Source organism: Aquarana catesbeiana, linkage group LG12 (assembly GCF_042186555.1).
Source record: "Aquarana catesbeiana isolate 2022-GZ linkage group LG12, ASM4218655v1, whole genome shotgun sequence".
Lineage (NCBI taxonomy): Eukaryota > Metazoa > Chordata > Amphibia > Anura > Ranidae > Aquarana > Aquarana catesbeiana.
The window spans coordinates 208,261,647-208,289,123 of NC_133335.1; the positions used below are offsets into that span (position 1 = coordinate 208,261,647).

Genomic DNA, 27,477 nt, shown 5'->3' on the forward strand with positions numbered 1-27,477 from the left:
TCATGTTTTCATTATTTTGTGCAGGCGATTTGATCAGTTTCACTGCCTTGGTAATTACCACAGCCATTTCATCTGAGGGAAAAGAACATGACCTGTTGGGGTGCCTTGAGGACTGGAGTTGAGAAACAAAGTTACAGGAGGAACTACAGCGTGCAGCAGGGGAGCAGTTACATAACACATCCAGAAAATAGAGATTCCTGCAGCAACTGGAGATCGGCAACACAGCAAAGTTTTAAGGCTACCAAGAAGGCAAGTATACATCATGTTACTTTGGACCTCAAAATGACAAAGTTGCAATAAACCTATATGGCACGTTTCCCTCCTTTAGGCTTGCTAAATCAAATGAAGCAAGCATCTGGTTGGCAAGACAATCGCATTTCAATATTAGAATTTCTGAACACACCACCAAAAAAAAGGCAGAAATTACAAATGTGCTGTGATAAGGTCAATGCAACTCTATTGTGCAGTTTCAAATTAATAAAAAAAAAAACAAACAAAAAACAAACAAAATAACAAGCAGGCTTAAAAAAGAAAAAAAAAAAAAAAACCCACAAAATTCTCACATGAACAGAAAACGGTGTGTCGAAGTCCTCGCACAAACCCACTGATGTTATCCTTAGCTTGAAAGACATCAGCTGAGAAAGGTACTCCTCTGGTGGGCTGCACATTATGGCTTTAGTAACAAACCATCCATGTTGTATTTATCAGCATGTGAATAACCACACTCAATTTAGCTTAAATATGACATTGCAATATTTAAAAGAAAAAAAATAAAACAAATGTTTTCTGATGGATTTTCAGTGTCTTAATGCCAACATTATATGTAATAACCAGATTTTTAGCTAATGCCTTGTAACTCATCCTGTAAAGCAATACAACCGTGCACTTGTGAGGGAAAACAACAAAGCCAATATATTAGCAAGATAGGTTTCTGGTAATCAAAAAACTGAAAAAAGTGACTTAAGCATGATCCACATTTGAACACTGGCTTTACAGTTCAAAATGCAAAGCTCAGCAAGCCTGCTCAAGGTTTTAAAATACTAACAAAATAAAAAACGCAAAACTAATGTTTTTCCTTTACCTGCTTACCAAGCAGTCGTACACTATAATGTAAAACATCAAAAAGGACAAAAACGCATTTTATTTAATGCTTTTAAATGCATAGAATCAACAATTTTTTTTTTTTTTTTAGTTTTTTTTTTTTCTTTTTTTTTATTTCTTTAACATTTAAAGACAAACCATTACGAAAATACATTTTCATAAAAGTGTGAAAATGTTTTAACCAAAACAAGCTGAGCTATTACAATTGTAAATATAACAGTAAAGAAAAAAAGAAAAAATAATTCTAATCTGTTCTAGATACACATGTACTTTGGTAAGGCTTACATTTTACAAGCTTTAGTCATGGCTGCTTTAAAAACAGACAGAATTACAAAGCTAGGCAACGCAAATCAAAACATGCATCACAAAATGCTTTGTAAAAATGAAGGGAACAACTACTATATTATTTACATTTCTCATATGAAAATTGCTTCTCGTGAATCAAACTTGTGGAGCACGGCAGTGCTTTTACAAACTGTACAACCGTAGTGTTTTAATTAGGCAATTTCCACAATATTATACCCAATGTCTGATATTTATCTGGGACAAAAGAAAACCCCAAATCACATCATATAAAGTATAAAAATTCAAGTTGAACATCAACATTAGCATACATTTTATTAACAGAGAACATCATTTATGTACAGTCAGCATTCAGATGCCGAAAAACTTGGGGTAGCACATCCATGTGGATTGATAGAAAGCATTACAGAAACAGACAAACAAAAGCAAGGAAGGAGAAAGGAAAATCTGCAGAGCAACCACCTTTTTCATTCAGCATTTAGTCATTGAACAAAAGCATGTTCAGTTTCTGCACTGCCATCTCTCCAAAAAGATAAAACAGATTGTACAAAACGTAAATTAACAAAACCAAAAAGGGAATGAAAGCTTTGCCACCGGCTCAGATTTTCACTAACCAGTGGAACCAGTCTACTTCTTAAAATGAATTTAGACACAGATATACAAAATTGTTGATAATTTTGACAAGGACCAGTAAAAAAGAGGCAATTAGGGATATTACAGCATCTTTAAAGCAGTAAAGATGAAGTCTTGCTATATAAAGTGCACTATTGGACATCTTTAATATCACTTTGATGAAAGTACCAGTTGGTTACGAACAGTTGGTTTAAAAAATTAAATTTGCCACTTCTGAAAATTTAAAGGACTCCATAAGTATGTAACCAGTAAGGTTGGGGGTTTCTCATTTGCCTGCCGATTTCAGGTCAGTGACTTAAGCTGGGTACAGCTGAAAAATAAAAACAAAAAAACAGATCGCCATACAAACATAAGCGATGTTGGTGAGGCGATCTTACCTGCTGTGCTATTGTATTCCAAGAGTACCCAGCTTTACAAAGTTTTGTAGCCACAGAGCAATATGAAACCCCCTTTTCCCTTGCCTTGTATTCACAAATTTCCTTCAAAAAGGTGGTGGCAAAAAGTCATATATCAACAAAAAGGAGCTATAAAACATAATAGAAAATTCTCCCCTATAATGCATTTGACCGGGAATACCAGATTCAAATGGAAAAACACAATGCAAAACTTTGTACAAATCTGAAAGACACCAAATTTACTAGCTTCATTTGGAAAAAAAAAAAAAGTACAGAGCACAACATCATTTTATTCAGGTATGCCTTGTCAAAATAACACTGTCAAAAAGGGAAAGAAGAGAAAAAAAAACAAAACAAAAAAGCACCCCTAATGTTACATTTGACCAAAGCAATTTGTTTAAGCAATTGTTCAATACACATAGGGCGCCATGTAAAACAATACAATGCGAAGCAATATGCTCAAGTAAACTAAAAGTATTTGTCAGTCACAGTTTATAACATCTTGTTCACCCCCAACTTCAATAATCTATCCCAAAGCAAGCTTAACTTTCCTTGCTCCTATTGGCCGATCATTTAATTCCACTACAGCTGCCATTGCTTCATCGCGGGATTCAAATGCCACCAGGGCTTCACCGGTGGGCATACCCTTATCACTATATTTTAAACACACAGAGCCAGGTATCAATTGATAACCATAAAAGAAATCCAAAATTTCATCTACAGAAACTGTAAAAGGCATATTCTGAATTCTTATTACTGTGGGGCCTGGTTTTCCAGACCCAGAGCCAAAGCCTGGAGGACCACCAATTTGCAGATTTCCTGGCCCAAACCCTGGAGGAGCATTCAAAACCCCAGGACCACTTAGGTTTGGAGGTGCTGTGTTAAAGTTAGGAGGTGGATTTGTACCGGATGGACCACTTCCAAAAGGTGGGGGTCCGTTTCCAAAACTAGACGGAGGAACGTTGAAATTACCTTGGCCACTACCAAATCCTGGGGGATCAAGTGGTGAATTTGGTACGTTAGAAGACCCTGGTGGTTGTGGCCTTGTATCTCCAAAACCACTCCCCATTCCGGGTGGTGGACCAGGCGGACCAAAATTACTACTTTGTCCACTGAATTTACTAGAGAAAGGAAAATTTGGACCATTGTTGTCTTTCAGGTTACTACTCAGGAAAGCAAATTCATCTCCACTTCCTCTCATTGTGTCAGGTGGGGAACTGCCATAATTTTGCATTTTAAAACCCCTTCTCCCTTGAATAGGAGGATTGCTCTCAATTTCTTTCCTCTCTTCATTATTTATTATACGCACAAAAGCATCTCTCCCATTAAGCTTCTTGCGATTCAAGCACTCAGATTTACGAGCATCATCTTCACTCCTGAACTGAACAATAGCCTGTCCTAAGCCTTGACCATTGTTATCTATCAGAACTTGTACACCGTTTTCCTCAACTCCAATGCCTTCTAAATGAAAGAATTGAAATACATCCTTTCTACCAATGTTATAAGGTAGATTTGAAAGATGTGCCCACAACCTAGGTACATGCTTTTCCAACCCCATATCAAGAAGGACATCTTTATGGTCCATGTAGTTGAAACCCTGTATTTTTTTCCTAAGCGAGTCTATCTTTTCAACCATTTGGCTCTTATTGACTGGGTGAACTTGAATAAAACGATTGCCCATATACTGCTTATGCTTGTTCAGTGCAATTTTATAATCTGCCTCATTTCTAAATTCCAGAAAACCTTCACCAGATGCTTTTCCATTGGGTCCATAAGCTATGTAGATACTGTCTTCAATAATGTCCAGATTTTTAAAGAAATCAATGATATGCTTGTTTTCTGCCTCATAGGGTAGCCCTTTCAAAAAAACACAAAAACCATGCTCATGGGGGGATCTTGACCTTGAACGCTGCCGAATGCTGGGAGATTTAGATCTGGGATGTGACTGCTGCATAATATGTGAGGGTCCATGGAGACCTGGACCAATTTTGACAAGGTTCCCACCAGACATCACCCACTGTCTCTCAGATGCTGGGGTGACTTCAACAAAACGCTGCCCTATCATCATTCTATTACGTTTCAAAGCTTCAAACGTGTCATGCGGTGTTAGAAGTTTCACCACTGCGCTACCAGTGAAGCGACCCATGGCATCTTTAATAAGAAGGACCCCATCTACACGTAAACCATGAAGGAACTCCCTGATATCTCCTTCTGACACCGGAATAGGCAAGTCATGAATCGATACATATGGATCATCATGATTCAAAGGGGGAGGATGTTGCTTGACTGCATTCTGAGAACCCAAAGGCATTGGATTTACAGGACCAAGAAACAGTGGATTCATATTACTCATTTGTGAACCAGAACCATTCATTCCTGTAGGCAAAGGTCCAACTCCTACTGGAGGTGGGTTCAAAGGTGGCATTCCAGACAGTGGAGGGAGAGCATTGATGGGTGGGACTGGTGGAACAGGTGGTATTGGAGGGACAGGTGGCACTGGAGGTAATGAAGATACAGGAGGGGGTACAGGTATAGGAGGTATGGAAGGCATTGGTGGCAGTGTGGGCATTGTTGGCATTGGCGGAATTGGAGGTGGTGGTACAGTTGGCAGCTGAGGCGCAACACTGGGCATAGGAGAAGTAAATGTTGGATTGCAAAACGCCCCACCTAAATTCGGTGGAGCATTTCCAATATTGGCAGTAGAAAAAGTTGCGACATTCTTAGTGCTATCATGTACAGTGGTAACTGTAGAAACTGTGCTTGTGGAAGGGCTACTAAAATTAGGTACAGTTGTTGGCAAACTGACCCGGTTCATTACAGCGCTACCGCTGCTCATTGCTGGATTAGGTGGAGGTCCAGGGCGGTTGGAACTTGCAGGTGGAAGATCAACATTAGCAGTTTCAAAACGCCTACGGCTAAGTTCAATCATGTTCTGCATTTCAGTCTTACTGCTCAACAACAATGAAACTTTTGACCCTTTGATTGTGCCACCTGTGCGCATCATGCCAAGTCGTGCATCTTCATCAGTGGCAAAGACGATGAACGCCTCACCCTGTTCACCCCCTACAATATGTACTCCACCATCAGGAATGGTTAATCCAGAGAAGAAGTGACGAATGTCCATGGTCCCAGCCACTATAGGCAGACCTTGCAAACGGATGACCACAGCCATGTTGAACTGTAATAACAAACACCTGCAGATGAAAAAAGGCAATGTCCACATCAGACTTAAATTGTACAAATATACCTTCAGCCTAAATTGTGCACACTGCAGTTATAGCTTATGTGAAGAGAAGTTTTAAAATACGAATATCATTTCAACAGACAATGAACATGATGGATATCCAGGGAAACCCAAAATAGATATTAAATGATGAAACAATCAAAATTACATGGGGGAAATATCACTAAAGATTAAAATTAAATTGTTAAAGTCACAAAAAAAAAAAAAAAAAAAAAAAAGTACATGGGACAGTACTTAACATCAATGTGGAGTGTCCCTTGTGCTGATGACTACTGCTGCTTTTTATCCAAATTCCTCTGAACCTCCTATCCCTGCAGGGTTTCTTTTAGGGCAGCAGGGGTAATAGAGCCAAGCAACCCATGGCAGGCACATGACAAGTGTGACAACCATGCTTTTTTCACCCTTTCTTCATTTATAGAAGCTGTATTATAGCTTCTATGAATGGAGGAGGCAGACATTTGAATCACCCACCTGCCCTCCATTCATAGATCACTCTTCATTGACAGGAGCCATAGTACAGTCTGAGTGCCTCTGATTTCAACCAAAGCAGCTTATCAGCACAACTGACCCTTCACATTGATAATAAGTACTGTCCCTTGTGTGTTTTTTTTGTTTTTTATGAAAGACTAAACTTAGGCCTTAAGCATTTTTCTTACCGTAATACAATATATGATAAAACCATAATAAGCGTGCCTTTAAATTTTCCTAAAACTTACAAGTAATCAATAAACCCATTTTGAATATGTGGGTTATTAGATTACAAAAGTCAGCATCTGCAATTATCTTTTTAGAAAAAAAAAAAAAAAAAAAAAAAAAAAGGAGAAGAGAAGAGAAGGAGTTGGGCAATTTCCTAACTAGGTATTGGAAGTAAAGGGAAATGGAGAGGTATTTGAGTGGAACATGTCACCCCATTTCTAGGACCTTTGTCTTGGATAGAAATTTAGATCTTTATGATCGATATATCAGATGGTAGCAGAGCAGGCAACGTGTAGAAGCTGGTTTCTTCCGCCAACTTTTTAGCAAGGCGGAAATTCCTAGCAATGTAGTACTTTAAAAGGGAAACTCATTTTTGAATGTGGATAGAATAATGACACCATTATGATTTATGGGGCCCATTCAAACCACTGTGCCACATCATTAAGCCTAGGTTCACATTGGTCCAATTTGGCAAGCAATATGCTGGCAATAGCACAGATTCCCAAAAGTAGTTCCTGTACTACTTTTGGCGGCTTTGGGTGTGATTTCAATAGAAATGTGCGCAGGAACCCGCACGATTTGCATTGCCGGATTGAGCTGAACCCGCACGATTTCTAACCCGCAGTAATGTGAGCCTAGGCTCAAGCAGTAGTAAACTGCATTAAAAAAATAAAATCCAGGCACCGGGCAGTTTAGGTCATAATGTGCTAGTATGCATTGCATACTAGCACATCATGACAGACTTATCTGAAAACTAAGCCCTCCAGCAGCACGCTGTCACTGCTGAAGGTTCCCCCACCTTTACCTGCCCTTTCTTCCGGGTTCGTGGACTTCGGCGATATGAATGGCTGAGCCAGTGATGACATCACCATTTATGGCATGGCTCTGAAGGAACAGCACAGGTATGAAGTTCCTTCAGAGCGCATTCGGTGGTGACATCACCGGCTGCATCTAGAGGGAATATCTCCTAAATGGTGCATGTTTAGAAGATATTTACTATACCTATAGGCAAGCCTCATTACAGGCTTACCTATAGGTAAAAAAAACATACAAGGGAGTTTACTCCCACTTTAAGTGCATCGTGGTGCTGTTCACTGAACAGAGCCCCGACACATCTGCATTGAAGCTTACGACAAGTAATGTCTTGCTAGGATGTAAACACTGCAGTGGGTCACAACATTGAAGTATGCGTCTTGGGCGTAGAAGCAAAAAGATAACTGCACTTATCTTTTAGCCTGGGTTCACACTTTAGCGATGCGGGAACCTGCGCGATACCAGTGCAGGTACACGCATTGCATCTCTCTCGCAGGCAGTACACAGCGAACTGCTGCAGGTGTCAATACAATGTTAATGAAACCCCCCAGATTGGTTCACAGATTGCAGTGCGAACTGTGGATTCGGACAGGAATCAGATCACATGGATGTGAACACCCATGTGATCCGATTCCAGTGTGAAAAAATAATGAAAAAAATAAGTCCCTGTACCTTTATTTGTGTGAATCCAATACGAGTTCAGCCTTACAAACTGTATGGGGAAACTCTCATTGCACAGATATTGCATGAGATCTGCACAGCAGTGCGGGTGCAAATCACATGTGACGTCTGTGTTCGCAATAGTGTGAACCCAGGCTTAAAGCTACATTCACACCAGCGATTTACACTGGTGTGAATTGTAGCAGCAAAAACCTGTTGCGGCTCTGAGCGGCTACTGTCCTATTCACTATGACAACAGGTCTCTGACGGTTGCAACCATTTGCAGCTCCTTGTACAGCCAGTGATTACAGGTGAACTCACTGTGTGCGTCCAGCAGCGATCACCGAAGGTAATTGCTAGATGTGCAGTGAATAGCTGCAGCTGCTGTTGACCAGTCATTTTGAATGGTGCTAGCGGCTGCACCTAGCTGCTCAGAATGGCAGCAAGAATCCGATTCCTTCTGCTACATTTGGCACCAGCCCAAATCGCTGCTGTGAATATCGCCTAAAACATTCAGTTTCCAGTTATGAAGTCCACATGTTGATGTCTGTAGTAATACTTCTTATATGTTGCAGCTAGCACAAAAAATAAGTGGTATACCTGTTCAGTGCACTGCTATTGGGCGATTTTGAGTGCTGCTGGTCACAAGGTACATTTTTACACTAAGTGCTGTTGTTTTTGCATTTTGAGATGTCTGCAGTGACCTGAGGGGAGGGAGCAAATAACTGTAAAACTAACCTAATTGCTAGTTACCCATTTCACCAACAGAACCTGCGTCTATTGCCCCATGTCTACGAGTACACTGAACCTCCAAAAATGCATTTTTCTTTAATAAAAATGTATGTATTCTGCCACATGAACAAACAGCCATTCTTTAGCAGCCCAATCAAATCAACACAATTTTCCACATATTTGTGCATTTGCACACTGGGGCCACAAAGAAATGTCAATACTCAAAACCACATTTCATATGCATTTTTGCAGAAAGGTTTAAGGCTGGATTCACACTAGTGCAAATTGGATGCGGGTTTCCCCACATCCAATTCGCATAGCAGGAGATTGTGACCGGCTCTCTATGGAGCCGGTTCACACATCTCTGCAGCGGCTCCAGTGCCAATTGCATAGGAGCCCTGTGCGTCTTTTGGTTCGTTTCAGGTCTGAATTCGAGCTGAAATCAGACCTGAAATGGTGAATGGAGCTGCACCGGACTCCTGCTGTGAGCCGCTGTGCGCTCATATGTGAACCCAGACTAAAGTAATAAATTCATATAGCAAGGGTAGGGAAGGAAATCTAGCAGTTTTTGCACCTAAAGAAATTGCACCCAATTGTAGCTTTTTTTTTTTTTTCCTAAAAAGGTAGTGAAAAGAATGCTACACACATCAGATAAAAACTACCATATAGCCTGCCATACAGAATTTTGTGGGCAAGGTACTGAAAACAATTCAGCCATCAAAAGTCCTTCCTCATCTAAAAATGACCACTCTCTATTAATGGCATCTTTTACATGCAGTCTGTAAGTGGATAACTTAGAATTTCTGCACTTAGGATACATTCATGCTTCTGCATTGAGGGAATAAGTGCAAAATTGCATGCTTTCCCACAATGCACAGAATAGTGCAGCCCTTTCTTGCACATCAGTAGACACAGAGCAGCCATAATAATTACTATGTGGGATATACACCACCTATAGGTGAATGGACACCTATCCAATTTTTCCAAACCAATTTTGCTAATATGGCACCTCCATGCACCTTGCTAATGCGCGCACCGAAACATAGAAGAAAGTACCGTGCGTTTTGGCACGTAGCGATTTTCAAAAACTTTTGTACACTTCTCATGCCCAGTTGTATGTGCACGAGAAAGCATGGTTAATGGGCTACCCGACAAGGATGTGAAGGAAGCCCAACAAAGGATAAACATTCGAGTGGAGCTTTGAATTTCTAATAACCTGTCATCTGTTGTAATGCTTTCTGGTACTCGTACAACTTTCAAAACTGCTTGCAAACAAAATCTTAGACTATTTGGGACAATTTTACTTTACATTTTTAATGAACCTATAATTTACCCATGCAAGATTTGATGAAGATTGCAAACATGTATGAATTCCAACATGTAGATGGGTAGCACCATGTGTGCCGGAAAGCAAAGATCTCAGTAAATCAGACCAGGATAGTATAAAAGCCCAGACCAAGGCGCTATGTAGCAGCACATTAATGTGTGTTGTAAATGAAGCCAGTTTATTTATAAGGGCTGCTAAAGCACCACCATTGAGCGATATTGTGCATTGGCAGTGCCATTCATTTTCAATGGCACCTTAAAAGGGTGAATAAATGCACTGTGCTGACTTGTACTTTAAAACCAGCATTGCCGCAAAGCAGAGGTGTGAATGGGCCCCAGGTCTGCAGAAACAAGTGTAGCGTACTGAACATGAATGTACATTTTATGCTTTTTTACTATATGGGGGGGGGGGGTTCAATGTCTAATGCTAAACTGGTCACAAATGCAAACCACCTGGGCAGGTTTTTTTTTTCTCTAACATTTAGGTTTTCATCAAGGTTTTGCTTGTCAGATGGAAGCATTCAAGAGGCTGCGCTGTCACCCAAATGCTTTCATACACCCCAGTCTCCACTTGCCCATCTGCAGGCCGAGGACATAGCGGGTGCTGCCGCATAGAGGATCTTGTTCCTGACCCAGAAGTGATGTGTATGATGTCACTTTTGGGTCCCCATTTTCTGCTACACTTAAGCACAACCCCCACCCAGACCTTTGCGGTAACAAAGAATTGAAACTATTATTTTACTCTCTAGGGTGTCTGCTTTCAGAAAATACATAAAAAGTTTTGGGGGTTTTATAATTATCTCCTCTACAATTATGGAAAAAAAAAAAAAAAAAAAAAAAAACACACACATGCAAAAACAGCTCTGCCAGCAAAAGAATTAAAGGATACAGGTTACATGTTCCACCTGTATTTAGGGTTGAACATGTAACATGTTCCCGATCCTGCAGCCTCTCCGTGATCCGAGCCCTCTGTATGACAGCAGTGTGGGGAGAAATTCCCTATATATCCCTTTTTGAGAGAAAAAAAAAAAAGAAGGATCGTGGCCGTGTGGGGCTCCGCCTACACGGCCACATCAGTCATTGAGTTCTGTGAATGAATCAACTACAAGTACCGACATCCTTTGTGAATATCAGCTTGTAGTTCTCAATGAGCTTGCTGCGGTTACTAAAGGTCTTAGTGAAAGCGGGCTTGTATCAATCTACCTGCCTATGACAAGGGAGTCTATCACATAATTTTCGATTTACAGTCCTGTCTGAAAAGCTGCATAACAGTGTTAAAGGATTTTAAATGATTTTTTCTTTAGATAAAAATTTTGCTCCGAGTCTGATGATACGTACCAGATTCAGCCTCCAATATTATATATACACAGCATCTCTTGTTATTGTCAGAGCAGATTATATATTTTGTTCCCCAACCATATAGCTGGTTATATATATTTACCAATGCATACAGATATTCAAGAATTGTCTTTTTTTAAAACTTTGCATAATTATACACCACACTTTTTTTTTTACATTTTTATCCGATCTAAAAAAAAATAGGCCAACTGATTATTAAAATAATCATTAGTTGCAGCGCTAGAAGCATTTGAAAGCATCCACTGGCTTTCTAGATTTAGAAACACCTCCCAGGGAACACTTAACCCCTTCCCTGCCAGCGTCATCATTTATTTATATTGCAATCAATGGCTATTTTTAGATCTGATCACTGAAATAATGTCAATGGTCCCAAAAAAGGTCAAAAGTGTCTGATCTGTCCGCCACAATGTCGCAGTCCCGCTAAAAATTGCTGATCACAGCCATTACTAGTAAAAAAAAAATCAAATAAAAATAAATCACTTATTTTGTAGACGCTATAACTTTTGCGCAAATCAAGATACGCTTATTGCGTTTTTTTTTTCACCAGAAATATGTAGAAGAATACATATTAGCCTAAACTGATGAAGAAATTTTTATTTTGATATAGCAAAATTTCTCTTCAAAATTGTTTTTTTTTTATAGCGCAAAAAATAAAAACCGCAGGGGTGATCAAATACCACCAAAAGAAAACTCTATTTGTGGGGAAAAAAGGGACATCAATTTTGTTTGTGTACAGCTTCGCAATTGTCAGTTAAAGCGACGCAGTGCCGTATCGCAAAAAAAGGCCTGGTCATTAAGGAGGTATATCCTTCTGGGGCTAAAGTGGTTAAGTAGGGTTTAATAACACTTAATAAAAAGGACAATGTCTGCACTGAGCTAAGAAAAAAAAAAAAAAAAAAAAAAAAAAAAGGCCCATAAAATAGTTTTTCAAACTATACAAAAAAAATAAAAAATAAAAATCAAATACAAGTACCAAAGTGTATTATATGCTAATGCATTTATACCGCCTACGGTTCTGGAAATCTGAAAATCTCACTTTGTAAATCAAACTTCAGAAGTTGGGTAACTATTAGTGCATTTCATTTAATATAGTTGATCTAGAATCTTACCTGTGATTAATTGGATATTATTTTCTTAACCAGCCTGGTAGTCAATCCTGTGGGCAACTAAAAAAATCTTTATGGACTGCAAAAAAAAATGAATTAAGGCAAGCATGAATATCAACATATTACATTCTCAGAAAATGCATTCTGCATCCAAAGAAACATTTTATTAAAATATACTCCCATCACAAAACACAGTGGGAAAAATCATAATTTTTTTCAGAACAAAGACCTTCCATGCTAATCAAAACTTCAAAAACACATTGTGTGTCTGATTACTGATACACCCAAACAAAAAACTATATTCTAACAATGCATTAAAAAATAATGCTATGTCATTTACATTTTAAATTATGGTCTGTAGCTAAAAAAAAAATAAATACTGGTATACGCCTATACACCTATAGATCGCGATGTATAGCGATTAATGTGACCGAGAAAACAACTTTCAGAGGACACAACAACACTAACAAACTGCCTATAAAAAGGTTTGAACCAAGTCAGCAATGCTGAGTTTGAAGGGAAAAAAAACTAAATAAAATAGAAAGTATAAAATAAGTCATGCAAAGTCTGGATAGGTCAAATACAACCGAGCATGCGCCACTCTTCAAATTGATAAGCTACTTGCATGACTTCACTCCCTATCTAGATATTCCATCCCCAGTGGAACAGATTAGTATGAAGCTACTACAAAAGTAGTGTCAAGTGTCATAAGAATCCTTAAAAAAATAAATGCATCTCAACCTGCAACAGCATATATTATGGTCAAGATGTTATAGCATATAGCAGTAAAACTGGTGTGATTTCCTATTCAATCAATCATATGCACAACAGCATTTTTATACAAGATCTCTTGTGCTCACACATGCACAGTGCATTCATAAAGTATTTAGACCCCCTTCACTTTTTTCAATTTTGTTATGTTGCAGCCTGACACTACAGTTGTTTAACCACTTGCCGACCAGCGACATACCCATATACATCACTAGACTTCAAGTGGTTATACTGGGATGATACCTGGTGGTTCCATTAAGGCCCCTTTCACACATACGGACCGTTTGTTTGTTTTTCATCCATCCGTTGACGGATGAAAAACGGACATCAACGCATTCCTATGGAAAAATGAACGATTATCTATTTTTATCAGCTTCCGTCAACATCCGTTTTTGGGAATGGATGACAGCCCTATTTTTCATCCATTTAAAGAACAGATTGGACGAAAAACTGATGCAAAACAGACGATCTGTTGTGAGGGGGCAGTTTGTACAGACAGGCTCCCTCACTTGCTGGCGCTGACTGTCATTTCTGACTTTTATATGTGGATGTAAAAACTGATGTTATCTGATCCGTTTTTTTCTTTGGAAAAACGTGACTGAACTGATGAAACAAACTGAAGACATGTATGAAAGGGGCCTAATAGCCGACAGTCGGTTTTCTTGAAAAAGTAATCCTAGCAGCGTCCCCTCCCACCTCACCGAAAGTACCCCCCTTCCACTGGCTGATACAGGAACTCGGGAGCAATGAGCTTACATCACTTCTGGTTTGGTTTACCCAGAAGCAAACAGCACCATTTTCAAAGTAAAGGACATCTGCTTACATCAATGTTCGTGAGATCAAATGTTTTTAAGAGCAGAGGAGGGATTTGGGGTCTTAAAGACGCCAGATCTCTCCATAAAGAGGACATGTCACATGCCTATTGGTTTCACAAGGATGTTTACATTCCTTGTGACAGCAATAAAAGTGATCCAAAAAAAAAATATATATATATATATATATATATAATTTTTTTTTTTTTTCTCCTCAGTTTAAATGGTCAAAATATGGCCACGGTGTTTATTTTTTTTCCAACAGTTTTAATTGAGTTTTACAAGTAAACCAGTAGTACATGACATAATTACAATAATCAAAGATACAGGTGGTCAATGTGCACAGACAAACTTTTGCAACAAGCTAGCAAAGCAAGTGAAGAGTACAAGTATTAATGAACGACATGAAGAAATGCTTAGAGAAAGGCTTGTATGTTAACATCTGTACATGGTCAGATGCTGTGAGATGTTAGGGGGTATCTATAAAGCTCAGCAACAATGGTTAAGAGAAAAAAAAAAAAAAAAAAGGAAACAAAAGAAAAAGAAAAAACAAGGACTCTATCCATTATTATCACAATTTTCGCCCCATGAGACGAGGCATTAAATCGAGAAAGTCGGGTTGAGTATGGGGAATATATCCACACCGTCCAGGTTCAACCCCAGTTCCGTTCACCCCTAAAGGGACCTTCGCTGTGAACGGGACGGGGTGTAGAAAGAGTCGGTGAGTGAGTCTAGGGGGGACGGTGTGGCCAGGTTTAGTCTTGGTTCCCGATAGAAAGTCAGATTGGCAGGGTAGTGATAGTGGCGGAGATTGGAGTGTCCGTCTGGGGATAGAGCCCTTACTTGTAAGGTACTGTACATAAAGTATATAGTGAGGGCAGGTATGGAGAGCTCCGGGGATTAAGACATCATCAGATCAACGTGGAAAGGGAGGAGTGATGTGAGGGAGGGATGGCGGGTTTGCAAGATGGGAAGGTATGGGGCGGAAGACAGTTGAAAGCCATCAGGGTGCAGGTGAAGGCGTTGGGGATGGGGCGGTCTGTGTTTGGGATTGCCTATAATGTATCCAACTTGCCCGAGTGGTGCGAAATTTGGTAGGGTTGTCGTTCGCTTGGCATATGAGTTGTTCCATATCCGCTATTCTGTCTACCCTACGGATCCAGTCTTTCAGCGGTGGGGGAGCAGAATTCCTCCACAGGGCAGGGATGCATAAATTGGCCGCGTTAATGAGGTGTAGAGTTAGGGATTGTTTGTAGGAGCTGCAGGAGTCGGTGGTGTGGTGTAATAAATAGCTAGCGGGGGAGAAGGTCGGTGAGTATGTGGGAGATCAGCTGATGGATTTCCGACCAGAATGACTGTATAAGGGTGCAATCCCACCAGATGTGAAGTAGGGTGCCGCGGGCTGCATTACATCTCCAGCAAGTCGGGGGAATGGTGGGATGAAAGTGATGAACCTTAAATCGGGTGTCCTATACCATTTCGAGAACAGTGTGTATCTATTTTCCCGAGTCGAGACGTTGACGGAGCCTTTGTGCATGAGGGTAAATATGAGATCCCAATCCGATGGGGTGAGATCTATGGATAGGTCGTGTTTCCATTGTCGCACAATTTTGTCATCTTTGACCTTGTATCATGAAAATAGGTGGGAGTAAATTACCGAGATTAAGTGACCCTGGGGTTCTGTGCTGGAGCAGAGGATTTCAAACTGTGTGAGCTCCCTATGCCAAAGGGGGGTGTGCTGGGGCGATTGAAAGAAATGTCTCAGTTGTAGGTATTTGTAGACGGGTATATCGTGGTTAGGTAATTTTGCAGAGAGAGCAGGGTAAGGTAGGAAAGTCCCATTTATAAAGAATTCATGTGCCCTGGCTTGTGAGGTGTGTGCCTCAAGGGTTGGGTCCTTCAGTGTCAATCCCGGGGGAAGTCCAGATTGTCGGCCAGTGGGGTCATGGGGCCGGGCGAGGGGGTGATAGCGATTTGCATGCCAGTTTGAAGAATAGTGTGGTACCAATGAGTGGGTGTGATGAGAAATCTTTGGGTATGTTTGTGATTGATCCAGGGCGAATTAGCTATGGGGAGACTTGCAAAGGAGTCTTCCAGAGTGATCCAGTCTTTGGAGAGGCGGTGTACGTGCCAGTCCACCAGTCTGGTCAGGTGGCAGGCTCAGTGGTATTTTTGAAGGTCTGGGAGACCCAGGCCTTTTAACTGCTTGGGAAGAACCAACCTGTCCCAGCTACGTATATATTTTCTTTACCACTTCCCGCCCGCAGTACATCATAAAGCCTTCTTTGACTTTCAGTCGGGATATGTGAATGATGCCTGTGCATTCTGTGCATCGCAATAAAGATCATATCGGCAGTTCAGCCGCTTGATTGTTCTTACAGGTGACGGGAAGGGACACCCCGCCCCTCGGTGCTTCCCTGGGCTCTCCCGTGCAATCGGGGACCTGGAGGAAGAATCAGCCGCCGCCGGATGACGAGCATAGAGATTTCCGGTGACCAGACGGTCATCAGTCATCTCTATGACCGTTGGACGCCCGGGCGCGAAATGATGTCACGTCCGGGCCGCGGTTGTAAAAGCCACGATTGCGGCTGGAAAGCATGGGATTGTTCATTTTTCATCTCATGCTTTCCAGCCTGGAGGAGAGATGTGGGGGTCTTACAGACCCCATATCTCTCTCCATAAAGAGGACCTGTCATGCACCATTCCTATTACAAGGGATGTTTACATTCTTTGTAATAGGAAAAGTGATCAAAAATGTTTTTTTAAAGCGAAAAAAAAAAAAAGGAGATAGATAGAGAGATTATATATATATATATATATATATATATATATATATATATATATATATATATATATATATATATATAATATCTCTATCCGGTATGGAAGTGGTAAAAAAAAAAAAAAAGGAGGAGGAAAAAGGAAGAGGGAAGACAGGAGGAAAAAGAAGGTTGAAGAGGGGAGGAAAAAGGAAAAGGGAGGCGGAAGAGGAAGTGTCGACGGATTAGGGCTGGGAGATTTTCTTAAAAAAAAAAATCTTCGATTCTCTTAAAAAAAACTCGATTCACGATTCGAATCGAGTTTTTTTTTTTTTTGGAAATCACGCCGGTCCTGAGGCGCTGCGGGCATGAGCTTTTAGGCGAGGCTGCGGCTTCGGCCTAGTCCGCAGCGTCCGGCCTCACCTAAAAACTCCTTGCCCGCAGTTCTTCAGGCCCGGCGCGGTGTCCGCGCCGATCCGGAGTCGCTGCGGGCATGAGTTTTTAGGCGAGGCCGCGGCTTCGGCCTAGTCCGCGCCGTCCGGCCGTAGCCGCGGACTAGGCCGAAGCCGCGGCCTCGCCTAAAAACTCATGCCCGCAGCGCCTCCGGACCGGCGCGGTGAAAAAAAAGAAAAAAAAAAATCTAAAAAAATCGATTTGCTTAAATTTTGAATCGATTTGACCTCTCAACTCGATTCAAGATTTAAATCGATTTTTTTCCCAGCCCTACGACGGATACCTGTCAAAAACAGGGTACCCCCCCCTCCCCCACGAAAGGTGCCAAATGTGGCAGCAGGGGTGGGGGGCGCTGGGGTTGAGAGAAGGCAGATAAGTGGAGCTCCCACTTTTGAGTGGAACTCCGCTTTAAGTACATCGGATATTTCAGTTTTTATTTTTAATAAATTCAGACATATCCAAAATTCGGTTTTCACTTTGTGATTATGGGGTACCAAGCGTACATTAATGAGAAAAAAAAAAACCCCACATATTTAAACTGTAGTATCAAGCTGCAAAATAAGTGAAGGGGGTCTGAATACTTTATGAATGCACGGTATAAAAAAAGTTTGTTGAGTGCAGAGCCAAGATGCTAAAACGTGGCTATTCCTCAAGATTTGTAGCACAGATGCCAAGCCAAAAGAAAAAAAAAAAAAAAAAAAAATTATAAAAAGAAGTGTAAAGACATTTCCATTAAACATTTTTTGTACCTTAATCATCATACTTGACTCATACAGTAGATTTTAAAGTATAAATGAAAGCAAAACGTGTTTCATTTTGAATACAGTGAAGGTGATAACCCCCGCCAGGATTTATTCTGCCATCTGTTTTCCATAGCCACAACAGAATTAGAAAGGAAATTCCTTCAAAATGAATGAAATCTCTGGTAGACACCAGAACCAGTAGCCCCACTGGAAAATGTCACCTCTATTTCTGTTCTGGTAACCACTCATAATTTGGGATTTTCTTTCACTTTTGGTGATAACGATCACCTGGACAATTAGAGAGGGTGAATCTCCCTAAATGGCGACAGCCAAAAAAAAAAAAAATGCATTAGAAACTCCTGCATGGTGCGCTTTAAATCTTTCTAAACCTTACCCAATAGCCTCTAGGGTAATTAAAATTCGAACGATTAAAGCTACAGTCACTGAACCTTTATTACCAACCACAATCATTTTCATTCAAAAAACACCAAAAAAGGCTCAATATTACATCAGAACTACATCAATTACTATCATTTCAAAGCAATAAAATATTAATTTCCTGTTAAACTACAAATGATTCCTTCAATAGGCAGCTAAAGCCAAACAACGCACTTCAAGAAAACAGTGTAAGATCAAAATGACAAAATACTGAAGAAAATTTTCGGTGGTACATTTTTTGCTCTACGTGTACAAAATCTGCACTTGGTATGCAAGTTTCACAAATTAAAAGTTATCACGATGCAACTTGTTAGGACTTGAGCCTAAACAATTATATAAAGCATGTTTTAGAAGTTTTGAAGTGAAACCAAGTCACAACGCCATGAGGGGAAAAAAACAACAACCCCACACATTTATGCAAAATGAACTTCAAACTATAAAAAAAAAATTGTAACAATTGTATAATCCAACCCCATAAAGCAACCACATCAATTTAGAAAACTATTACAAAAATAATCTGTATGCAAGACAACTTTCAAAATCATGAGTCTTAAATCAACTGTATGCTAAAAAGGAAAATCAATAGTTGAAGTCAATGTAATAAATTTTGCCATTATACCAATTTCAATGCCTTGTCAAGCAACAATTACCGGTACTTAGTTTGACTGCAAATTTTAACTGTTGCAATAAAATTTGAACTAATAAAATTTAGTGCAGAAATGAACACCAGTCACCGATTATAAAAACCATTATTAAAAATAATACAACCAGCTACCGGTTTAGTGCAAGAGACTTACAGGACAACATGGAAAAAAAAAAAAAACTTCCACTCAAGTCAGAATGTTTAGCAAGCATCATAAAACAAGATACGGAAAGTCACTACCTAGAGACATGTTTTCAGACCAAAACTAGCAAATTTATACTGGACTGGGCAAGGATTCCTACCATGAATATTGTCATGCAGTTCATCATTGATGATCACCAATCCCTGATAAGGCCATCATCAAGATATCTGCATACTGCCCTATACCTAGACAGGTTTCTGAATTCCAATGCCAGCTTTTTACTATAGGTTCTGTCGTGTCAGATATTTGAACTTAGAAAGAAAAAAAAAAAAAAAAAAACAAACAATCACTTTAACTGCCTTATTTAATTTTACGGTGCCATGGTTGATTACAATCTTGTTACCTCCAGATTTCCATCAGCAGGTAAAACACACCGATCAATTAGTCATACTTTCACACATTGAAAACCATAGCAGTAAATGAATAACCTTTCATACGATGAGTCTTATCCATACTCATCTGTCAATTTTTATTTTTTTCAAAACATGGAGTGTCTTCAATGAGAGCGCCTCTGTCCAACGGAAATCTGTACCAGGCAACACAATCCGTTCAAGAGCTGCAGATCTATTTTGCATTTTGTAAGTGTGCCATTCCACTTGGACACCATACAATATGTACCCGTTTCTGTTATTGATCAGCACTTACTCCCCTTTTTTTGCATGAAAAAAGGAGCAGAATACACAATGAGGTCCCACATCTGAACATGGGCTGGTTAGAGAAGTAAGGCAAAACTATTCAACCCAGGTATAGCATAAGTCAACATTCTTAATGGAAGAGATCAACTAACCTCTTTGAATAACCACAATTTTGTACCCCACTAGTTAATGCAATGAATGGTTGTATGCCTAGGAAGCAAAGAGGCCACCCCCAGTTCAATCACCAAAAAAAAAAAAAAAAAGTTGCCTAGATTTTCCAGTTAATCACAGCTGTCCCAAGATAATAGTTGATTCAGTAGAAGTGTGTACATACAGAAATGTAGGCATTAATAGGCTAGGACAGGGGTCTCAAACTGGTGGCCCTCCAGCTGCTGCAAAACTACAAGTCCCATCATGCCTCTGCCTTATGCTTGTAACCGTCAGCCTTGCAATGCCTCATGGGACTTGTAGTTTCGCAACAGCTGGAGGGCTGCCAGTTTGAGACCCCTAGTCTAGGATAAGCTCACATTGGCAACCCACTTGTGTCTAGACATGCTTTTGCTTTAAAGGCACATTTACATGGATGTTAACTCTGCATACATCATCTAGTTTTGTAATCGTCTGTATGCAGCAGCAGCATACAAATCTATAGGCCCTTTCAGACAGCTGCTCCAGGCAGTGTAATGTTGCGATGCATTCAGCAGCGCATTAAAAAAAATAAAAATTAAAAAAAATATATAATAATAATAATAATAATAATAATAATAATAGGCACAGCTGTATCCAGGGTCATATGTTTCCTGCATTATTTACTTTTAGCATGTAAACATTTTATGCCAGTGTTTACAAGTGGACAACTATAATGCACCCTACTGGTCACCACCACTCAGAGCCTACATATCAACATCAAGGCGTCGCCCATTATACACTATATTGATATAGTAGCCCTGAATGAGTCAATGCAGCAGTGCATGTGAAGACCTCTACTGATTCGGAAATTACTAAAGGCCCAGTTCATGGGACCAGCCCTAGTGTATTAGTGTTCAATTTAACCAAATTTCCATTTCCCAATAAAACCAAGTGTTCCTAAAAGCTGCCCAATCAGTACAGACTGGTTATAAACAGGTCACAAAGGTCCTTTTTTGTTTTTTTTGGAAATATAGGATTACGAGTATTTTTTTAAAGCTCATTTGGACATATCATTTATTCAGATTTGATTTCGTGAAAATAATTCCACCAAGACTTCTTCTATAGGTAGAATTTTAAGGAGGGATTTGGAGACGGCACCAAGTTCTGAAATTTGTTGCTTACACCCCCCCCCCCCCCCCTTACTTAATTACCAATTACTATTTTTTTTACCGTGTATTTCCACATCACAGCTTTCCATATAGAAATTTTACAACTTTACCCCCCACCCATCTGAAACTGAGTGACAAAACAAAAGCTTGTTATTCTGCATATCTAGAGCTGACCACAAATGGTGAGAAGTCAGATCAACCAACATTTATCTTGCATGTAGAAAAGAATAAATGGTTTTGGAAGGACCTCACACAAGTAGTTTGCTCTAATTTCAGATTGATTACCTAATCTCACTAGGTTCAGAAAAAAAAAAAAAAAAAAAAAAAAAGAAGAGTACCTGTCATGTTCTACATGTCGCAGCGTGCACCACAAGCTGCCTGTAGGTACAGTGGTTGGTAAATCCTCCTCTCTGTGGGCAGGGAGCCCCCCAATCCCCATCGCAGTTACTGTGGGTACAACTACAGAGCTATGCCTTCTCACTCACTGTAATGCAAGATGGCAGCTTAGGGACAGATCTTAACTGAAACGTAAAGTACACCCAGGAGAGACATAGTGCAGGCTTCAGGGGAGAGGAGAGATTGTCGATGTCACCAATAGGCTTACTATGAGGCATCCATTGTCGATTGTCTCTCCTCTCAACTAAGAGCATCCTTACAATAGACAAGTATAGACATCTTTTTTTCTACACGGTAGTTATTACAGGATTCAGAATGGGGTTGGAAGCAGGTTTAAAATGTGAAGTCCACCTTTCGTAAGAGGTTACACCCATATTCAGGGTATAACATGTTACAAACAGACCGGCCCCCGCACCTCCTTGATCCAACAGCTAGCGGGGGTCCCTCCCCCCCTGCCCCCACTAGCTATCACAATGTTAAAAAAATCCCTGGCCAAGCATCACTGAGGCTCGGTTTACACTTGTGCGATGTGGGAACCCTGCTAATCCACTGCGGGTTCCCACTGTCATATGCGAACTGCGGGGATTGTCAATACATTGTTAATGACACCCCCATATCACACTAGAGATTTCCAGGGAGTCACCAGTCAGCTCTATGACCGTCGGAGGCCCGGGCGCGACGTTATCACATCACCTCCAGGCCGCGGTTGTAAACAAAGCCGTGACTGGAAAGTGTGGGATCGTTCATTTTATTTTTGATCTCATGCTTTCCAGCCTGGAGGAGAGATGTAGGGTCTTATAGATCCATAGAGGACCTGTCACACACCATTCCCATTACAAGGGATGTTTACATTCCTTGTAACAGGAATAAAAAAAAAAAAAAAAAAAAAAAAAGCAAAAGTGTAAAAATTAAAAAAATTAAGTAGAACAATAAAAAATTTAAAGTGCATCTGTCCACGTACAGAAGCGAACGCACGTCCCGCCCACATATGTAAATGCCGTTTAAACCACACATTTGAGGCATCACCATGTGCGTTAGAGCAAGAGCAACATTTCTAGCACTAGACTTCCAACTCTAAACTCGTAACCTGTAAAACATTTTAACCACTTCAATATCAGGCACTTATACACCTTCCTGCCCAGACCCATTTTCAGCTTTCAGCGCTGTCGCAGTTTGAATGAGAATTGCGCGGTCATCCATCACTGTACCCAAACTAAAAAATAAATAAAAGTTTTGCTTTTGTTTCTGTTATAAAATTTTGTAAATAAGTACGTTTTCTCTTTCACTGATAAGGCGGCACCAATGAGCAGGCACTGATGGGCACTGATATGCAGCACTGATGGGAAATGATAGGCGGCACTAGGGGTGCAACGGATCGTCACCGATCCGTATGGTTCAGCCTGTTTGGATCGGCACACATGTGCTCCGCGGAGCGCGCCGCCGCCTCGGCCTTAGGAAAGGCCGCGGCTTCGGCCGAGCTCCGGAGCGTCGGCCATCTTGGTACACCTGGTGGCCGTTTACCACGTGAACGCTCCGTCAAATGATGGAGCGATCACTTGTAAACAAACAGGCGTCATGTCATGACGCCGGTCCCTCTCTCCCCTCTGTGTACTGATCTGTACAGTGGAAGGGAGAGATCAGATGGCAGCAGTGCCAATACTCTGCCATACCTTGACAATACTCTGCAATACCCTGCTAATTATATTATTACAGTGGGGGAGAATTTTTTTTTTTGATCCGAACCGTGACTCCTGATCTGAGGAACGATCCGAACCGTGAGTTTTTTGATCCGTTGCACCCCTAGGCGGCACTGTGAAAGGCTACAAAGATGGGTTCTTATGGGTGGCACTGATAGGCATTGATACGTGGCACTGATAGGCATCCCTGGTGGCACTGGCAGTTGTTAGGCATTGTGAGTGGGCACTGATTGGCAGCTGCCTGGGCACAAATTTGTATTTCCCTGGGGGTCTAGGGGGGGGGCATACCTGGTGGTCCAGTGTGGTGGCCATCCTGGTGGTCCTGGGTGGGATCCGAGGGGGGGCTGTGCTGATAAACAATCAGCACAGTCCTCCCCTGTCAGGAGAGCAGCCGATTGGCTCTCCTCTACTCGTGTCTGTCAGACGTGAGTAAAGAAAAGCCGATCACCGGCTCTTCCTATTTACATTGTGATCAGCCGTGATTGGACACGGCTGATCACGTGGTAAAGAGTCTCCGTCAGAGAATCTTTACCTAGATCGGAGTTGTTGCGGTGCGTCAATCTGACAAACTACAACGATTGCGCTGCGGCTTAATATCCTGATCACGTCATATGACGTCCAGTCAGGATATTGAAACCACTTTGCCGCCGTCATTCTGCTATATGGCGGGTGGCAAGTGGTTAAAGCGTCGCCTACAGAGATTTTTAAGAACCGAAGTTTGGCGCCATTGCATGAGTGTGCGCAATTTTAAAGCGTGACACACGGCTCTTATACAGGCTGAAGTCCGTTTACACGCACTGCAAACGCATTCCACGCACCCCGACTGCGTTTACAGCACGATTGAGATCGCATTTAGCAAGTTACGAGCCAAGATAATATACAATTAAAACTTTAACACAACACATTAGGTGTATAACGGGCACACAAATTACTCTGCAGGTTTACATTCACCCCCCCAGGACATAAACCATGGAGGAGTCCGCACAACGCAGACCGTCACAACTACAACGCTCTGCCAGATCCGATGCAAACTTCTTATATGTTTACGTTCTTAACAAATGCAGTTGCATTTTTGCATTGTCTGTGCTGAGGAATAGAGACGGACATGATGTGGGGGGGGGGGGGTTCCCTGTAGTAAGGACTGGTGATTGGGGGGGGTTCCCTGTAGTAAGGACTGGTGATTGGGGGGGGGTCCCTCTAGTAAGGACTGGTGATGGGGGGGGGTCCCCTGTAGTAAGGACTGGTGATGGGGGGGGGGTCCCCTGTAGTAAGGACTGGTGATGGGGGGGTCCCCTGTAGTAAGGACTGGTGATGGGGGGGTCCCCTGTAGTAAGGACTGGTGATGGGGGGGTCCCCTGTAGTAAGGACTGGTGATGGGGGGGTCCCCTGTAGTAAGGACTGGTGATGGGGGGGTCCCCTGTAGTAAGGACTGGTGATGGGGGGGTCCCCTGTAGTAAGGACTGGTGATGGGGGGGGTCCCCTGTAGTAAGGACTGGTGATGGGGGGGTCCCCTGTAGTAAGGACTGGTGATGGGGGGGGGGGTCCCCTGTAGTAAGGACTGGTGATGGGGGGGGTCCCCTGTAGTAAGGACTGGTGATGGGGGGGGTCCCCTGTAGTAAGGACTGGTGATGGGGGGGGTCCCCTGTAGTAAGGACTGGTGATGGGGGGGGGTCCCCTGTAGTAAGGACTGGTGATGGGGGGGGTCCCCTGTAGTAAGGACTGGTGATGGGGGGGGTCCCCTGTAGTAAGGACTGGTGATCGGGGGGGGTCCCCTGTAGTAAGGACTGGTGATCGGGGGGGGTCCCCTGTAGTAAGGACTGGTGATCGGGGGGGGTCCCCTGTAGTAAGGACTGGTGATCGGGGGGGGGTCCCCTGTAGTAAGGACTGGTGATGGGGGGGGTCCCCTGTAGTAAGGACTGGTGATGGGGGGGTCCCCTGTAGTAAGGACTGGTGATGGGGGGGTCCCCTGTAGTAAGGACTGGTGATGGGGGAGGGTCCCTGTAGTAAGGACTGGTGATGGGGGAGGGTCCCTGTAGTAAGGACTGGTGATGGGGGGGTCCCTGTAGTAACGACTGGTGATGGGGGGGGTCCCTGTAGTAAGGACTGGTGATGGGGGGGGGGGTCCCTGTAGTAAGGACTGGTGATGGGGGGGGTCCCTGTAGTAACGACTGGTGATGGGGGAGGGTCCCTGTAGTAACGACTGGTGATGGGGGGGTCCCCTGTAGTAAGGACTGGTGATTGGGGGGGTCCCCTGTAGTAACGACTGGTGATGGGGGGGTCCCCTGTAGTAACGACTGGTGATGGGGGAGGGTCCCTGTAGTAACGACTGGTGATGGGGGGGTCCCTGTAGTAAGGACTGGTGATGGGGGAGGGTCTCTGTAGTGAGGACTGGTAATGGGGGGGTCCCTGTAGTAAGGACTGGTGATGGGGGAGGGTCTCTGTAGTGAGGACTGGTAATGGGGGGGTCCCTGTAGTAAGGACTGGTGATGGGGGAGGGTCTCTGTAGTGAGGACTGGTAATGGGGGGTCCCTGTAGTAAGGACTGGTGATGGGGGAGGGTCTCTGTAGTGAGGACTGGTAATGGGGGGTCCCTGTAGTAAGGACTGGTGATGAGGGGGGTCCCTGTAGTAAGGACTGGTGATGGGGGAGGGGGGGTCCCTGTAGTAAGGACTGGTGATGGGGGAGGGGGGGTCCCTGTAGTAAGGACTGGTGATGGGGGAGGGGGGGTCCCTGTAGTAAGGACTGGTGATGGGGGTCTCTGTAGTAAGGACTGGTGATGGGGGGGGGGGTCCCTGTAGTAAGGACTGGTGATGGGGGGGGTCCCTGTAGTAAGGACTGGTAATGGGGGGTCCCTGTAGTAAGGACTGGTAATGGGGGGTCCCTGTAGTAAGGACTGGTAATGGGGGGTCCCTGTAGTAAGGACTGGTAATGGGGGGTCCCTGTAGTAAGGACTGGTGATGGGGGGTCCCTGTGGTAAGGACTGGTGATGGGGGAGGGGGGGTCCCTGTAGTAAGGACTGGTGATGGGGGAGGGGGGGTCCCTGTAGTAAGGACTGTGATGGGGGAGGGGGGGTCCCTGTAGTAAGGACTGGTGATGGGGGAGGGGGGGTCCCTGTAGTAAGGACTGGTGATGGGGGAGGGGGGGTCCCTGTAGTAAGGACTGTGATGGGGGAGGGGGGGTCCCTGTAGTAAGGACTGGTGATGGGGGAGGGGGGGTCCCTGTAGTAAGGACTGGTGATGGGGGGGGTCCCTGTAGTAAGGACTGGTAATGGGGGGTCCCTGTAGTAAGGACTGGTAATGGGGGGTCCCTGTAGTAAGGACTGGTAATGGGGGGTCCCTGTAGTAAGGACTGGTAATGGGGGGTCCCTGTAGTAAGGACTGGTAATGGGGGGTCCCTGTAGTAAGGACTGGTAATGGGGGAGGGGGGGTCCCTGTAGTAAGGACTGGTAATGGGGGGGGGGGGGGGACTGGTACCTGGACGCACCTTGAGGTGACTGGAAGCCGCCATGACAGACATGATGAGAAGATGACGGGCTCTGTACACAGGCTGAGGCCTCCTCTCTCTCTCCCTCCTCTGAGGTCAGTCAGGCCTGTGGAGCCCACAATGGCGGCCTCTCTTCTCCTCACACATTCATACACATCCCATCCCCCTCCCCTCATCGTCTCCTCACAACTCTTACCGCTGCAATCTGTATTTAGTGAAAGGACACGAGGAGACGCCGAAGAAGGGAAGGCGAGACCCCGTGTTCTCTGCTCGCTCGGCGGGTGACGTTTGGCACGACCACCCGCTTATTTTTTTTTGTTGTTTTGTTTTCTTTATCCGCAAGAAGAAGCAGCCGCTCAAAATGGCGGCTGCACAGGCGAGCAAGTGACGTCACGCGGCCCGCCTTTTCCTTCGGCGCGGGAGGAGGTGGTGTGGCCAAGAACTAGCGCGGTGTTCCGTCAGATTAGGCGACCCGTCAGAGTGTGTAACGGAAGTGACGTTTCGTCGTTGCCATCTTACTACACCTCGCCCTCCTCCACAGTAAGGATACACTAAGAAGGGGGCAAGAAGACATCTTGTTACACCCAACAGAGTTTTGCATTTACACATATTTTTAACAGTAAAATGATTTTATATAGTGAAATACAGTATTTAGAAATCCGTCTGACTGTTTAGATGTTTAATTTTTAAAGCAACAGCAAGCCTGCTGATCTCACAAGTTTGCGAATTGCATACCTCCCAACATTTAGAGATGGGAATGAGGGACAGTTATTAGCAAAA

The 27,477-nt window shown here is 42.9% G+C and overlaps 1 protein-coding gene across 1 annotated transcript; it reads right to left on the bottom strand.

Moving 5' to 3' along the window:
- Window positions 1-1,693: 1,693 nt before the first annotated feature.
- On the bottom strand, window positions 1,694-27,146 carry RBM12 (RNA binding motif protein 12). Its single transcript, XM_073606567.1, has 3 exons — window positions 26,894-27,146; window positions 12,372-12,447; window positions 1,694-5,626 (listed from the first exon to the last, which is right to left on the bottom strand). The coding sequence occupies exon 3, from the start codon at window positions 5,602-5,604 to the stop codon at window positions 2,959-2,961; it is 2,646 nt and encodes an 881-aa protein (XP_073462668.1). The 5' UTR covers window positions 5,605-5,626; window positions 12,372-12,447; window positions 26,894-27,146; the 3' UTR covers window positions 1,694-2,958.
- Window positions 27,147-27,477: the final 331 nt, after the last annotated feature.